Raw genomic sequence first — 17,762 nt, 5'->3', positions numbered from 1 at the left:
AACAGCATTGTAGCTGCTTTTAAAAAATAATTACAGCAGGTTTTGGCTCTTTTATTGTTGTTGTTATTAATCAAGGCCATAAAACTAGTACCGGCCCCGATCCAACACCAACCTTGGGAACAAAAAAGGAATTGTGATGGAAAAAATAAGCTAGCAGGACCCATGTTTTGTTTCTTTCTTGGCATTCTTACTGCCTATACTGAAGACTGATACAGTGGCCCAAGTTTGAGTGTGTGCATATATGCATATTTTGCAGGTTGTTGTATGATGTAGAACTCGAATTAGAAAGATAACATTTTTTGGTGCCCGAGCCTTTGATGACAGCCCACACTGTCATCATGGTAGACAGACCAGAACCATAATAACGCCTCTCCTCTTTCTCCTCCTCTTCCTCCTTTACTACAGGAATCAAGATGAAGTGTCAAAATCCCAAGGCAGTCAGATCACAACAAACTGATTATCAACAGGAAGTGGCTCCATTATGGGCTTACAGATAGGAGAGAGTGGTGGTCTCTTGTTACAGCTCTAGCTTCAAATCCACACATTCCTCGAGGGTTTAGAGAGAGCTGGGTCACCCCCTGAGCTGGGTCCTGCAGGGTTTTAGGGAGTCGTCCTCCACTCTCAAGGCACTACGTCGGGCCTGGGGCATTTTTCAGCTGGGACAAATGAAGGGATACAGAGCGCCCGAGGAGGAGTTGGAGAGGTGTTGATGTTTAAGGGCAGCCTGACAATCAAGAGATTTGACAGCCTATTCGTTGTGATTTTGCGCACCTGCAAAGACCTTCTGCTGTGCAAAGTCCCATTTACTAAACCCTGGCACATGTTTGTTCATGGGGAACATGTCACATCTAATTGAGACATTGTCGATACACAGTCTACGGTCCAATGTCTACAAGATGCTTTTAAGTGTGGAGCAAACCATTAATCATCTAAATGTCTCAAAGATCTACAGTAGTAGCGCACACAAGAGTGGGCTTTTAATACACTTTCCTTAACAGCTCAACAGGGACTTTTTTTTGCTCAATGCATTTCTCTATGTTCCTAATGTGATTAGAAGCAACTCTGACTACTTTTATGACCTGCACTTAAAACCCTAATGATTGCTCTGAGAGTAGGAGTCACACACAAAAAAGAAAAGCGAACACTTGAGACAATTGCTGAGCTGCCTCCTCAGGGAATGACTTGAGCAATGAAGTCAAGAGATGGATTGTGCTGTGTTGGGATCAATGTGGGCAGGAGATTGCAGAGTCATGTGCAAGAGGGAATATCTCACTCAGAAAAATGCTACCGACTCCTACGTTTTTTTGTTCTTCCCTTGCAAAATGTCGGGAGAACATTTTAGTCTTTTGTTTGTTTTCTCTACACGCCGTTTCAGAGGCGAGTCACAGAAGGGTTCATAGGCTGGGAATAGCTTTGAAATTGAGGCCAAAACGGAGGCTAGTTGGGGAGGCCTGGTCTCAGTTTTGGTACATGTATACATGTGAATTATTTACTTGTCGTCCAGCAGGAAATGAGGAACGATAACAAGCTTGGGAAAGAAATACAGAAAAACAAACAGATGGTATCACGTCACCTCCTTCATTTTGTTTTTCTCCTTTTTCTTCTTTTCTTTTCTTTTGTCTCCTCCGAGGGTCAAATTAAAAGACGAACATAATTCGAAAGTAAATAATTCCAGGCAATTATGCCTGACTCAGACCTGTTAGTCTTTACAGCAGAGATGATCGATTTGCTCATTTTAACACACGTATAAAAATGTGTGTTAAAATGAGTGTGTTTTTTTTAAAGGAGGCTTTTCTTATATCTCTCTTTCTGTGAATTGTTGTTTCACCTGTTCAGTGTCTTCCTGTCTGTGACAGGTTTTCACAGCACTGTGAGCAGTCCTCTGAAAATTTAAGTACAGCCCAAGATTCAGGCCTTTCCTTAAGTACCTTAGGCAGCAAAAAGCTGAAGTAACTGCTTCCTGAATGACTTTATCAGTGTGTTACATCATTGTGGAAGAAATTTGGCCCACTGTAATAAGTATATGTGGAACCATGATAAATAATATCTCAGTTGCTAAAATGTATCTTGAGAAGAGAGGAGGTTTCCTGGAGGAATTACACGACTCTAGTCTTCTAGAGTAAACTAGACTAGACTCTAGTTTACATACAAGTAGGTATGAACCCTTTTGTGTTTATCTGACAGGGATCATTAAATACCCCAGTAGACCATAACAAAATAATATGGCCGTTGCCCAGACACTTCACTCCTCATGATTCCTCCCACACTTTCCACTCTCATCTCAGGTGGAAGGGGTTAAGGAGGAAGAGAACAGGTTGCAAGGAAACTGAGGAGAGACCGAGGCTGTATGGCTTAAGAAATGGGAAGATTAAAGGTGTAGGGGAGTATTATTACTTTGTAAGAAGTTGCATAAAGTCTTGTTGCTGCAGAGGGAGCACTAAAAGGTCTGATCATGTACGTTGCCTATAGTTGCTTTGTCATTTACTTTATATGCCCCCTGGTCACCACATCCTTTCAAGGTTTGAAGCGCCAGCCTTGTGATTGGCAGAGTAGCCGCTCTACCTTCTGAGCTAAAGCTGTCCACCCTTTGACACCGGAACAAAGACGAGTAATCAGTACAGCTTCACTGTGTGTAATATAGGCCCAGTTGTTGCGTCTCACAATGCGACACAGATTGAGTCCAAAATTGTTTGAGGGACATTTTGTTTTGCTGTGGTAACACACTCAGTGTACAACAACTGCTGCTGTTTAACTTAAGCAGACCTTGTGATGATCTCCTGACCCAATTTTTAACTCTTTTCTCCTTCTACCCCCCTCTCATCCTTTCAATCCCATCAGCTTCACTATTGCTCAGTCACCTGTGACCAGGCCTGGGCAGTGACCTTTGACCTAAGAAAGCCATGATTAGCGCTGAGAATTAGAGCAGCAGAAGCAGTGGTGGAGAAGGGAGGGAACTAGGCAGAGATGGGATGCCTCTGAACTGAGAATTTCAGCTCAACCAGGCTGAACCCTGCCCCGGAGCAGACAGGTCGCCACACCCAATATTTCTAGACAGCTGTGTATGAAACGGCGCTGGTCATTAGTGCCAGCGGTTGGGGGTTGATTTATTTTTTTCCACCAGGATGTGGGGATCGTAGAGGAGAGACAAATCAGTGGAGGTTGGTAGGCATTTTAATTAGCCTGAATCTCCCCAATGAGGGGGATAGAGCGGAGAGGAGATGGCATCTATGGGAACTCGGCGCAACAAGCCAGGAAACAAAAGAGAGAATCAGGGAGGCGTTGTGAGCAGAGGGGCTGTTGCGGTCAAATACCCAGGGGCCAGAGTCACTGTGCCAGATCTAAATATGCACCACCAAATAAAACATGCTCTCCTGAGAGCATGGGATGCAGCAAATAAACATCCAAACATGCACACACACATACCAAATGCCTCCAAGCCATCTTATCTTGTAAATTTTTGGCAATCATTAAATAAAACTTGGAATTTGGGGGAGGGATCCACTTAAGAAGTCATCCTGTAATGAGGAGACGGCATGTTTCCATGGTGGGATAAATTCTTTCACATTTATGTCAGTAAGTCTCAATGGACTTTAATCAGGAGTGAGTAGAAAGCCTGTTACAAGCTGTCAGTGAAGCTGGCCCAGGATTTCTTTACTTTCCACTTCCACCTCCTGCACGTTCACCATCTGCTCCACCTCCACGGTTATTCTCCACATCTTGTCTGATTCCTGTAACCCAACCTCCCCAACTCACTAAGCATCAACTGCTGGTCAGCTAAGGATTCTGCAAACATACATGCACGGTAGGAGTAGCTAGTTATATCTTGTAGCAAATTCAGATAAAAATGGATGGAGGCTGTAGAAGTAATGGTGCAACTGGGGTCATGTATCCAGTCATACTTTCCTTTTCTGATGGACCATTTCCCTCTTGTTGTGCGTAGAAAAAGAGAGGCAGGTTTAAAACTTGGCAGTAGCAGAATCACTAGAGACAAGCTTTCTGTGAAGGAAACAGAGTAGCTGTTACCAAAAGACTCACTGAACCAAATAATCACGTGATCTGCTGTGTTTAAACATTAAAAGATTTAACAGACATATACTGGGAATAAATCTGATTCACCATTTAGCTATTTTTGTAGGATCACTGTACAAAAGAGAAAAAAAAAAAAAGGGAAATTTTAATTGCAGGTTGTGGACTGAGTGGTAATGGACAGATGGGTTTTTTTTTTTCCCTTATCGGATTCGGTGTGAAAACAGATTAGCTCGTGGAAATGTCATCGTTAGTGTTACAAAGTTGGAGTTTTATGATAGATTATGACATAATAAAAGCATAAAGGAAAACCAAACACAGCGACCTAAATTAAAAGTCAGTAAAGGAGTGTGTGTACGTGTTAGCACCTTCTTATTTTGCCCCTGGCAGAACGAAGCGTTATCAAAGTTTCATCTTGCTGCTCATGTGACGGTGCCAAGTTCTGCCCTTAACTGGCCCACCCAGAATGCCCGTGCTTAATCAAAAACTCTGGCCACACACACACACACACACACACACAGTCCACGCTGACAGCTTTTATTTTGCTCATTTTGGTGTAACTAGTTTTAATGTCACTGCTTCTTTGGTAGACATGAACTTGCAGCATGTTTGACTGAACAAACCCCGTTCAAGGTCCACTCACTTGCTTATTTTAGAGCTTTAAAGCGTTTGACATGTTTTTGCTCATTTGTCATGTAGATGAATGGTGACGTGCAGGCTCAGCGCCTGTTTTTTCCCCCCAACTGCTTTCAGTTAAAAGAGTGCATGATGGCTAAAAGAAATCAAGTTTAGAAATTTTTGCTTTTAATTTTTGGAAATAACATTTTGTCTAACCTGGACGATTAGACATAGACTTTAATTTAGGCATCTATATTGATCTATACTGTAGATCTATACTGTGAGCTATAGTGTAGGTTTAGTTTGAACTCCATCCTCATTAGGAAGCCCAAACAACATTTATATTAAACCTGTCATCCAAAAAAAGAGTCAGCAGTGTTAAAATAATGGATCCAAACTGCACAACAGTGAGTTTGGTCTAAAAGCAACCTGAAGACCTGCCGCTGAGGATGAGTGTCAGAAAACGAAAAGTCGAGCACTACACGCAAGGAGCTGCACTTACAATCAAGACTGAAGGCAAAGGGTTGCTTCGCAGAGGTACAAACCCCGACCTCGCTCAAGTTCATGTGCGTTACTGCGTATTGTCAAAGTAAAGAAGGTGTATGGGTCAGTGTGTGTGTATATGAGTGGGGAGGGGGCGGCTATTAAACTCGATGTCAGTGAGTCAGGGGCACATTCCTTAGTTGATTTAGTGGGCATTAAGATGAAGAGGAATGTGTCAAAGCTGCGGAGGCTTTAAGTCCACTGTGATGTAAACTGGCTGGGAGGAGCTCGGAGTTTTGACAGGCCAGCCTGACGGATGACTGACACTTGGCTTAATGTGAGAAGGATGGAGAGCAGAGACGAGCGGAGGGAGCCAGATGGAGCAGAGGGAGGCCGCAAAGGAGATTAGGTACCTGCGGGAATAAATATGAAAAGTGTGATTGAGGGTGACAGTTAGTAGCTTCAGGAAAGAAAAAGGAAGATTAACAAAGATGGAACATTTAGAGGAGGTATAGATAAAAAGAAAGAGAACTAAGATCTGGGATAAAAGGGCGAAAATATAGAAGAAAAAAAAGTCCCATCACAACAGAAAGGAAGAAAAGAATGAGTCAAATCAGAGAGATTTCAGAAGCTTTTCTTTATTTGTTCAAGATGGTTTCAAAGAAAAAGATACAGAGAGAGAGAATACAGAAAGTTTTTTGTTTTTTTTTACAACATCAGTTGTTGGGTCAGTTGTGCAACTTTGACAGATTACAGCAGATCAAAGGAAAGCAACACAAGTTTGTATATATTCATATATCATAACTTTTTTCAGTCAGAACACAGAACTGATGTCTTAAAAACACCTAAATCAAGCTGCTGTATGGTACAAACTCTAAAAGTGGTGCAAAAGTTTTCATCTAGCAAACAACGAACAAAATCAGCTTAAAAAAGCATCAGGTAAGACGTGTGTGTGTGTTGAAAATGTATTTAGTCCTGAGACAGTGCACGCATATACAGTGTGGGTGTGTGTTTCATGTTAGTGTGTTTATAACTGTGTTTGTCTGCTTTGAGAATATCAAGGTGGGGAAAAAAGCAACTTGTCAGTTATTTTGACACAACATACCACATTGTAAAATCTTAGGGGATAAACTTTGGTGATTTCCTACATTTTTCTTATTTTATTGGCAACAATTGATTCACTAACAAGTATTGTTTGTGTATCAAAAGCTTCGGTTAATTCCTCTGTGCCACCGAGCTCCATTATCACTGAAAAACTAAAGGACATCACTGAGCTGCACTGCTGAACTGACAAAACTTTCCTCGTGACAACCACTGTAGTAGGTTTGATGCTTGTATGTGACAAAGTAATGACATGACAACATGTGGATAATAAGACACTTCAGCCTTTGAGCAAGATGAACAAACTAAGGAAAACGAGGATTTGAAGGGATAAAGCGATAAATCATCTGTTCCCAGGAACCACGCTGGCACTGGAAATGCAACTTCTAAAACCAACGTAACATTTAATAACGCAAAATTTTGATATGATGAAAAGGCTAAGTGAAAAAATGTTGTAAGCAAATTTTTCCAGAAACACAGTGAAAGTAAGTGCCATCAATAGTGCACGGAGCTGTTCCTAAACAAACTATGGTCTAAATATATTTGTTCACTCATCCATAGATGCTGTGCCATGAGGTAAGTCTGGGTGTGCTTTGTGATTTTGTGACAATCATACCTTGTTTGAATGAATTGTTATATGAACTTTGTAAGCACTCATTTTCCCATTTTGTTCATGCACTTGTTCAGATGTTGAGTTTTCCAGATGCAGGAAGACCGTTTGTTTGGACTGCGTAGAGGTGTCGAATAAACCAGTGGATGACAGTGATAAGCTAGTGGACTGGTCTCTTATTACTCTTATGCAGAATGAGAGCTCCAGAGGCAAATGTGCTTCCAAAAGTGCCTTCAACCGCCAATAATCAAAAGATCCGACAACTCATCAGGTGACACAGAGGCAGTTTTGCACAGATATGAATACAGGTGTGCCTTGAAATGTTATTTTCCTGTGTTTTGTGTGCTTTGGATGACTAAGATTTACATGCGTTTGATACACACACAATGCTTTCAGCACAATAAAGTAAGTGTTTGTTTTGGTGTTTCGATAAAAGAAATATACAGAATACCAACAAAGTTAGAATTTAACTCAATAAGGTCTCAAACAGCCTCCGAACTCAATAAAAGGTAAAAGCTCAAGAAACGTTGAAAATGAATACAACAGCAAGTAATTTAATTTTCTTCATACCTTTAACAGCTACATTTTAGGGAACAGAGATCTGTGCAGTGCATTTCTGATTCAGTGTCGAAATGGAAACACGCACCTCCAGAAATAAAAAAGGCAAACTGCAGCCAGCGTGCAACCAAATCTGGTCCGTCTTCCTCCCCCGCCGTACGTAAACATGACTTTACTTCCTTCTTATTTCCTGAAATTATCCGTACCCTCCTGTTAACGAATGAAAGTGCAAACGCCATTCTCTGTCAGTCTTGAAGCATGCATCGTATACAGCTGACACACTGTATGCATGATTCATTTACAATATGAAACAAGATAAATAATCTCTGCCCTCTGTTTGATTTTTCTTTTTTTTTTTCTTTTCTAAAACACCCCTGCATGTTGTTTTTGACATAAAGCTACGTGACAGCACAGAATCAAGTCAAAGTGCACAAGGTCAAAAGAGAGAAACGCGCAAAATGGAAAAAGGCAGGAAATGAGCGCCCCAAATCTGGGCATGTAAAACCCATATCCTTCACCCTGCATCCTCACCCCTTTCCCACCCACTGACCAAAACTCTGATGCTGATGTTGCACACCCCTGCTGGTGGGGCCCAGATGGTGGAGGGGGCATATGTCACACAGTGAGAGAGATAAAGCTGTTGTATCTCTGGATGTTCCTCTTGAGGATTTCGGAGCAAGGACCCAGCACGCGCTCAAAGCGTGGCCGATCCAGCTTCACGCACTTGAGGGGACCCCGGGCGACTACGGTGGCGGCCCTGGGACGGTTCAGCAGCAGGGCAATTTCACCTGGATGAGAGAGAATAATCAGCACGTCGCCCAAATTTTGACCTCAAACATTAAATACAAACAGTATGAGAAATGGGGCAAAAGGCCCTAAATCAGTGCAGTTAAGTGACAAATTAAAAGAAAGTTAGTTAAACATAGAGAGGAGATGCACCAACATTTCATTTACAGCTAACTGCGATGATCTTTAAACCCAAAAAAGGCATGTCTTAATTTTTGCACCTGATATTGAAACATGATTTTAAAAACCAGCATATTTTGTAAATCACCAGTAAAACAAACCACACCTAACAGCACTATTTGGGGATTGTGCTCGTACACTATTTTAACCTGTTTAGTCAAGCTGACCCTTTAAAATACTAATATTTGCCATTTTTGCGAGTATTGTGTTTTAGTAAAAAGCAACTGCTAATAAGAATTTTTACAATTTATATTTCAGAACAAGATTATTAAAGTTAACTAAACTAAAAATAAAAATTAGACTTTTGGAAAAAAAATTTTAAATGAATTTATAAACTTTGAAAACAAACTAAAACAAAACAGAAATATGGAGGAAAGATCCTGTTTGTTAGTTTGGTAAAATCTGATCAAAACTTGGTTTGATTTACTGATTTATTTATCTAGATGACTACAAGACTGTGAGTCAACTGCTTTCAAAGGTTCTGTTTTTCATGTAATAACTGTACTGTAGTTTTCCTAAATTTTGCCTCTGACATATGCCCTCAATTCAACAATAATTAATAGAGACTAAAACTAAGACTGAACTAACAAAAACTAAACTAAAATTAAATATTTTAAAACAATAAAAATACCTACCCCTCAGCTTTCTAGTAGACACACCTATGGTATTAATTTAAAAATCCTAGACAACTTCCTTCTTAAGTTATCTTATCCACAAGATTTTCAGTGACCTTAACTTCTGACCTTTAGGTCACTCAATATCAATTTGAAGCTCCTATGTTGCCTCGTTCTCGAGTTATCGCATTCACAAACTTGGGTTTCCACGCTGCATGCCATGCAGGGTGACGACAACAGCCCATCAGCCTTTTACAGCTGAGGGGTAAAAACGAAACCGTCACGAGAATTTTCACTCTGGAAACTAACTGAAACTGAATTAAAAGCAAAAAAATAAAGACTAATTAAAACTATAATAAGTTTGGTTCAGAATGATTCATCTTCTCATAGCGTGTTTATTTACCATATCTTTAAAAACCAGTTTGTGACATAACTGCTTAAAATTAATTGGAGCACCATAAAAAAAAGCAGTAAGCAATGTGACTTGTGTTTGATCTTCTAGATCACTGTGTACTGTCTTCATTGATGTTTATTGACTTCTACTAGCAAAATTTGTATTTAAGATATTTATTAAAAGGTGTAAAATAAACCAAGTTTAGTCTCACAAACGTATGTGGTGCAAAGAAGCAGCAGGGACACTTACCAAAGTAATCAGAAGGTCCGAGGCGTCCCACCTCCACGTACTCCTCAATGTCAGACCTGCGCTGGAGAACAGAGGCGATTCCCTAGACACAGAAAAGAAAAGGAAAAAAGTTTAAAGCTGTAGGAAAAAAGGTTGAGAGGGAGAGGAAGGATTGTGTGTGAAGAAGGGAAAGATGATGGAAGAAGGGGAGGAGGAGGAGGGGTCTGGAGGGGCTATTTAATGAGGAACTGAAAATCATCAGGAGGATTAAGCCGAAGAGAAATTCCTTTGCTTCATAAGAACACAGGTGCACAGGATTTAGTCCACTTTGCTGTGGGATGGACACCTGTTGTGTGGGACAGCAGAAACAAAACAAAACAAAGAAAAAGAAAAAGAAGAAGAAACACACTCTCATGTATCCCAAAATTGCATGCGATACAAAAACTGATTGGTTCTGCATTATTTCCTCCAGAGTGTAATAAATACAAACATCTAAGCCCTTTAGAGGCTGAACTGTCTCCATCACATAATCCCCTTTATCAGCATTCAGCCATTAAATGGAAACAACTGCGTTGTCCAAGAGTGAGAGTTCTCCAAAACACAGTCCTTAAATGACCTCAGAAAACTGAAGCGCTTTTGTGTACACACACAAAAAGAAAGCTCAAATAGCATGTTGCTAATGGTCTGCTTTACATCTGCAAGTGCACACAACCACGCAATGTTAAATAAGAAGATAGAAGAAGACTCAAATGCTCACTCTCACATTCGGAAAATGTCAATTTTCATATATACAGCTGATAGCTGCTGGAGAGACTGACCACTAACGGCTGGCTGAGTGTTTGTGAGTCATCTAAAAAGTATAAGGGAGGAAATTTGATTTCCATTCACTTTGCCCAACAGATGATAACAGTTTATGCTGTCACATCTTGCAGCTGTTGACAAAATTGTGTGTGTGAGTGAGCATATGTTTGAATATTTATCTTAGCGCATAAACCAGAACACGCGTGTTCAAAGCTGCGCCTGATGACACGGGCGTATATTCACATTAAAGTGCAGCTGCCACCTTTTGCCACGCACATGTATTGGGAGATATTTATTTTCTGGACCTTCACATGTACTCACAAGCTGCTGTAATTGGTAGTAGGTAAAAGAAAATCAGTAGAGAAACTTCCCAGCTTGTCTTGGATCGCTTCATATAACAGACCTGACGGTTCCAGCGCTCTCCCTCTCCGTTTCTAATCCTTCTCTGCTCTCTCCTCCTTGTGCCGACTAGGCTAATAATGCTAAATATGAATATAATGAGCCTTAATGAGAACCTCAAAACTGCCAGCTACTCATTGCGGCCACACAAAGGTAATACTGTATTTCAGAGAAAGAGATGTGTGTGTCGATTTAGTGGGTTTGTGCTAGAAATGAGCTGTGGAGGAGTGGAGGGATACTGTCCAAGTAAGTGGAGAACACCGTGAGAGCGCCACTTCCAAGTAATACCTGGCCAAACCGTGGCGTGATGTCGTTTTATCTCTGGAGACAGGTCTTCTAACCATATTAAAATAAAGCACGGATATTGTAGGTCACGGAGGCTGAAGGTGATGTTCGTAAGTAGTTGTGTAGCCACCAAAAATTAGGATTATGATCCACGTGGTATAGCGGTCCATTCTCGTTCCCAGGGATTAAGAAAGTGTAGTTGTGTCAAAGCCGCTTTGTCTATGAGACACCCACATCTGATTAACAACAGTGTAGGATGAGAACTTGTTGGATCAACAGCAAGACTGGTGGTACTTTACGCTCCTCTACTGAAATTATTAATTATTTGACATGTGCTGCCTACTTTATATCGCTGGCTGCTAAACTAAAACTACATTTTGGGTGTCAGATATTCTCAAAAAGAAAACCTACAGCTGATCTGAGACCCTTGTTTTTTTCATTCAAACACTGAGGTTTTATAACATTTTTGCTTTTAGTGCACTCAGTTTTTTGGAAACAAGCTTACTTCTGCCAAAATTAAAAGATATTTGTTTTCCGTCAGGCGTCCTTCAAAAAAATGAGAAGTATTATAGGAGCAGCCTTTGATGATGACCCTATCAAACTTGGCCTTACTCCTTACTGTGCAAAGTTATTTACTGCTTACTGTGGAAGTCCCGTCCAAAATAAACAGCAAAAGCAGATCCTGGTCTGAACTTGTACGTCGCTATGGGCAAATGTCTTAACAGTTAAAGCTCTTAATGATATATTTTCTTTCCTGTTGTAGTCGTGCACTTTCACTGAACTTTGAAGTAAAGAATTTGATTCCATCAAGTTCAAATGGTAAGCTACTGGAAAGTGCTTATGCTTACTTACTTAATTATAATCGCTTGACTGCTAAATCAAATTTATCTGATTAGACATATTGATAAATAAAAGAGTAGCCACTGAGTGGAGGTAAGTATTTCTGTCTGCCGCTCTGAATCCCAATGCTGTGGCAGGCTGCGGCTCATCTCCTCATGGGCATGCAGCATAGGAAAAGCTGGTACTTCACAGTTTGCCTTTGTGGTTGACTAAAATGCTGCTATGTGACCAAGTTGGCTTTCATGGCACATTAACCTCTGTGACATTTAAGCCACATTGTGCACATGTATAAAGATGACGAGGGTTTGTAGACTGCAGCGTATACAGCCACACCATCTACACAAAGAATTGCATTAGCAGAATTAGCTCTATCGGGCTTTTTACATCTTAAAAGGCCCTTTTAGCAAATTTATTTTGCATATTTGCATTTATGCTGATCACAGTTCTTTTTATATTGTAAAAAAAAACCTTTTCAGTTGTTAAACACTTTGTAACACTGCAAGAAAAGTGCTACATAAATAATCACATTTCTTTTATGTCTGTTGTTATACTCATATAATTTCATGCAAACTCTAATAAGGTATAAAAATGTTTCCAAAAATATAATGAACACTTTTCTCGTCTTAACCCCCCATCGGTTTTCATCTAACCATTAACCATTTTACAAAAAACAGCAACCACTACTGCCATTACAGAGATAAGAGTATTAAGATAAACTGCTAGTGTTTCAGCCCACAGATATCTGATGTTTTCATCTTTTTGATATTTTTCTTCTCTCCAATGGAGCGTAAGTAGAGTGACTAATAGGTCGCTTGTATCTCCATTGTTAGTCTTGTTTCCACTGCACTTTTTGTCACGTTTTGTTGAAACTTCCATCCCTGCAAATTCGCTCGCAAATTTCGAGTGTTGTGGTTTGAGAGCCCAAAACCGTAAGATGTGAATGGAGAGAGAATGAGGTGGACGAGGCACAGACGCGAGTGTTTACAACCAGTGGGTTCCTCTTCTTTCTATTCATGTCCAAACAAAGTGTGTGAGACAGTGCAGCGCTGCCAGTACAGTAGTTCACTGGTGAACAGGCCTCATCCAGTGTGGTCCCGATAACCATCTCACACTGTATCACCCCAAGGGTAGCGCTCTGCTCCACAGATATTTTGTTTTATAAACATCAGAGAGCCTCCCCTACCCGACTCAGGGAGACCGAGACCGGTAACAACAAAAGACAGCAGACGAGGTCAGCCAGAGCGAGAAACACTAACAGAGAATATGAATGAATGAACATGAATACAAACAAGTAGTAGAGAGACAAAGAAAGGATTCGTGTGAGCCACTTTCAGCCCTCAACTTAAATAAGAAGTATCAGATGATTTTTGGACGTATTTTAAGGACCGGTCACAGTTGCATCCATTTCTGTGTATACACACTTTAAACAAACATGCCATACAGAAAGTGCACCAGCTTGTAGTGACAAGTTAAAATGTAGCATCTTGCATGAAAGAAATGACAACAATTTGAACATGCTCGCAGAAAGAGAGGCGCAGCCAGAAATGGAGAAAGGTGATATCCCGACTCTGCCTGTTCACGAGACCACCCAGCATCAGCAGAGTCTGCACCTTCTCATTCAAACGCCAGCACACACGCATAGATCACTTGCTCAACATACGGTAGGACAACAGTGTTTCTCACAAGATTTGCATCTAACAGCCTGAGGGGCTCTTATTTGAACATAAAATGACTCAAAATGGTTCAAACCTAATGAGGCCCGTTAATCTTTACCTGTTTGTTTTCACTCAGATCAACCGCACTGATCTTCATTCTATAAGAACAATATTAAACTCCATTAGCTAAATTGCATTTCAGCAAAAAACAAGCAGGTTACACGCGAGCACCGGGAGATATTCTGCAGACAATCCACAGAGGATATACCATCTGTGGGACCCACAGGGAACCTGTAAACTCCTGAGAAATGATTCGTTCTGTGTGTGGTCAAAGAACAAATGGGAAACGTCCATTTACACTGATGACTGGAAGATGACTGGAAGAACACATCAGCGGAGAGGATGATACGTTCTTCAAGAGTCATCACCCAGTTTTAAAAAGGTGGGAAGCAGCAGAGACATCTGACTTCAGTAGGCTCAAATCAAATGGACTTGGGTAGGATTGCTTTTCTAGCCTGCGGGTCGTAGTATCCTCGAGCAAGTTACAGAACCCAAAGTTGTCCCTGATGCATCCATCGGAGTGTGAGTGTGTGGAAGTTAGATTAAAAGTGTTTGGGCATAGAAAAAAATAGCATTTGTATAAATTTGTATAAATAGAGGTGAAACGTCTTCAAGTAAACTTAAAGAAGTCCAGACGCTTTTCTTTGCAAGCTCCTTTGACTACGATGACCTGGATGACTGAGAACCTTCACAGACATTTGTATAAATGTGTGTGTGTTTGTGTTTAAGAATGAGGTTTGTGGCAAGAAAGCCCTTTGAGTGCACAGAGCAGAAAAGTGCTACATAATTTTACAATTTATTGACAAAAACAAGACTTCAGCTAGACTTCTGACATTCGTAACCCCAGCTGGACGTCATCTTTTTGGCATAAAGTGACATAATAATTCCTTTCACAAAGGTATGTGACTGGTATATGATCAGAGCTGTTCATCTGTTTGTCATTCAAAAACTAATTTCATGAAAGGTGGTGGAGTGGTGCTTGGGTGAACATCTGCATCGCTTTCATTAAGAATTTAAAAGATTGGCTGGCTTTTCCAGAGGATGTACTCTGAGTGACCTTCTAGATAAAAATTAAACACCAAGAATGAAAATTATATTATGCAACATGTCAACCTTACAATTCCAGTTATCTCATGTAAAGATAAATCTTATGAATTGATTAGATTGCATTGATTCAGGAGTGCACTGAATAGCTTTTTGGGTAGCCTTTTCCCTCTACCCAAGATTGTTTGCTGTTACAGTTTTGCATTAAGTGCAAGTTATGCTACTAATTATTTGGCATAAAAAAAAAATAAAAAAAAACACGTGCATGTGTTATTTCTAGTTAATACTTAGCAGTAGCATACTGTGAAATCTTGAAATATCACAGTGTAAAAGGTGCAAACGACTTGTTAAAGACTGAAAACACTGATTTTGACTTAACTTGACAAACTGTAACTTTTCCCACATCTGTTTATAGTTAAGTGGCAACACATAATGCATCTTAATCTTTAACTGGCCCTTTTTCTCAAAGGCTTGACTGAATGGCATGGAGAAAATAAGAGTCTGCACATTAGGTGAGTAGAGCCCTTAAGAAGAGAGCAAACGGTGGAAAAGGCAGAGAGGGTTGACGTAAGGGAAGGTGAGGCTGAGTCTCTGTGGCCCCCGGAGCTTGTAAAGGCTTGTTTGTACAGTGTGAGAAAAAAAAATGTAAACATGTCACTTTTCATTAGGGCCCCATTTCACCCAGAAGGAAGAGAAAGTGATGTCTCCATACCTCCTTTTAGTTAATCTTCCCCATCAGGAGCATGTAATTTGTGATTGTGGGGTTTGTCTTTGGCTTCATCTACCAAAACCACACAAAACAACAAAAGACAGTGAAAGGAGACAGAAAAAAGAGGCACGGTGGGCAACTAAGAAAAAAAAGCACAGGGCAAAGAAATAAAAAGAATCACAAGAAGTGCATAGCCAGAGCGCAGGAGGCTGATCTTACTGTAACATGCGCTCGCAAAATCCTCTAACTCTTTACATGTGGTCCTTTTTGAATCAACCTCCTCGCAACCCATATGTCCCTGCCCTCTTTGACTCATCCCTCTGTCTGTCTCTCTCGTCTCCCTCCCAGGAGGGCTCCTGACCCTGTGTGAAAGTCAGCAACACACATTCCACCACAGTCCGCCCTGCTCTGGGAAAGTTAGGCTCTGCAGCACGAGAGATGGGGAGCAAGCGGGAGGGAGGGAGGAAAAGAGGGGGTGAGAGCTTAGACACAAAGGGGAAAATAGACAGAAGAAAGGGAAACGGGGTTAAAGAAAGAGACAAGCTGCTGCTGGGGTGATGGGATTAAAGAGAAAGCAGTATTTAGGTTCAAAATATATACATTCTTGAAAGTGTTGGTCCCCCTTCCTCAGTGCTGCGTGTGGCTGCCTGCATTTAAAATGATGAGTCTCACATTGTGACACATTCACATAGACCTAGACAGCTGCCTTCAATGGGCTGCTTGCCTGTAAAAGTGGATTCCTGTATCTCTCTTCCTTTTCCTCTTCCTCCTCCATCTCTCCATCCTGCTATCCCCCCCACATTCCTCTACATATTTTGCTATTTTGTTTTTCCTCTTTGCGATGTACAAAGTCTCAGATTGATGAGTCACACATACATAGTTGTGTCTTTTGCATTTCCTGCACAAATTGGCTTCTGAAAGACTTTAGACTTAGAGCAGCACTGCGATAATAGACAACAAGATAATGTGAGGTGTATGTCAAATATATACAGTGCAGTCTATAAGTACAGGTCTATATTTTCAAAGTATTACCAATAAATTTCATGCAATTTAGAAAATTCCAGTTTAATTTCTGTGTTTTGTGCAGCATATATGCATTGGATGTGATGAGCTCAAACTGATTGACATCAGGAGCCTCACACCAAACTAGATTCACAGGATGCAACATAAAAGTGGTTGAGTCTGTTGAAACCCTCTATAAAAATCACCAAGATGCCATTTTCAAAGACCTAATAGTATCACATGACCTCTTTATTTGATAAAATACAGGTTAATAGTAGCAATACGTAATTTGTGCGGGTAATTTTTGCATTACAAATTATCGATAATCCTGGCATTGTCGTACAGGACTGAGACCACTGACATTCGCTGTCAGTTATTACAAATTTCTGGAGTTCCAGAGGTCATTGATCCAGAGGTCAAAGATCTTCAGCTTTAATGTGGAGCAGCTTTTTAGCATTTATTGAAATAGGACAGTGGAGCAAAGATGGAAAAGGCAAGAGAGAGAGCAGTAGATTTGAACGTGTAACAGCCTCACAGCGTATGGGTCACCTGCACCACTTCATGAGCTATATCAGTACCCGGGGGCTGCCATTTCTTTAAACAAGACATAAAACAGTGTTTTTCCTACAAGTGAAAAGTATGAGCATCTGTGAGGAAAGTTCATAGGAAATATAACATGCCTTTAGTGATGCTACAACCTTATTTGGTCTGATATGACAAGTAGTTCAAGTAGTTTTAGGATTTTGAACAATGTCCTGTAAACATCACTTGTTACAAAAGTTACATTTTGTTGCTATACTTGGAGGAAATCTAAACAGCTCTAATATCACTAGTATATTAATTTTATGCACATTTTTTGACAGCATATCCTCCCTGGTTAAGCTCTGCCAGAGCTGTAGTTCGGTTGTCTTCAGGTTTTCTTTGTATAAGCGTGACCGTGAGTGCTACACTTTGCTAACCCATCATAGATGTGAACATCCTTACTCCTTCAGAGCATTAACAGCTGACGTGCACATTTACTGAGCTGGATAAAAGCCAAAAGAACATTTCAAATAACTGGAAAATGAATGTATATTATATATGTTAAGAGGGGCATAGTGAGGAGCATAAAAATGCAAATAAAAAAGAAGGATGGAGAAGAGTGTTGTACTGCAGGGGCGCAGGTGAAGGGAGAGAATCTGTGTGAGCCAAAATAGGGATAAAGGCTGATACATCATTAACCAACCCTGATAAAGAAGTACCTCTAGCTTAGCCATTTCAGTCCACTGTAACCAGTGTACTGCTCCTATTATCGATGGACATGAAACGAGTAAGCTAGGTAAGATTAGTAAGTGACAGAAAGAATGACACTCTGAAGAAGACTGACTAA

The 17,762-nt window shown here is 40.5% G+C and overlaps 1 protein-coding gene across 3 annotated transcripts in view; it reads right to left on the bottom strand.

The window, feature by feature from the left end:
* Window positions 1-5,745: 5,745 nt before the first annotated feature.
* The window catches only part of prkar1b (protein kinase, cAMP-dependent, regulatory, type I, beta), a 69,492-nt gene continuing 57,475 nt past the window's right edge, over window positions 5,746-17,762 (bottom strand). For all 3 annotated transcript variants that reach the window (XM_084925966.1, XM_084925965.1, XM_084925967.1), the window contains 2 exons: window positions 9,620-9,701; window positions 5,746-8,184 (listed from right to left, as the gene is read on the bottom strand). In XM_084925966.1, coding sequence (XP_084782092.1) covers window positions 8,012-8,184; window positions 9,620-9,701 — 255 coding nt within the window. In that variant the 3' untranslated portion in view covers window positions 5,746-8,011. The remainder of the gene's footprint in view (window positions 8,185-9,619; window positions 9,702-17,762) is intronic.

Source organism: Perissodus microlepis, chromosome 4, assembly GCF_051167445.1.
Source record: "Perissodus microlepis isolate ML-2025 ecotype Zambia chromosome 4, ASM5116744v1, whole genome shotgun sequence".
Taxonomy (NCBI): Eukaryota; Metazoa; Chordata; class Actinopteri; order Cichliformes; family Cichlidae; genus Perissodus; species Perissodus microlepis.
This window is presented reverse-complemented; position numbering and strand designations above follow the sequence as displayed.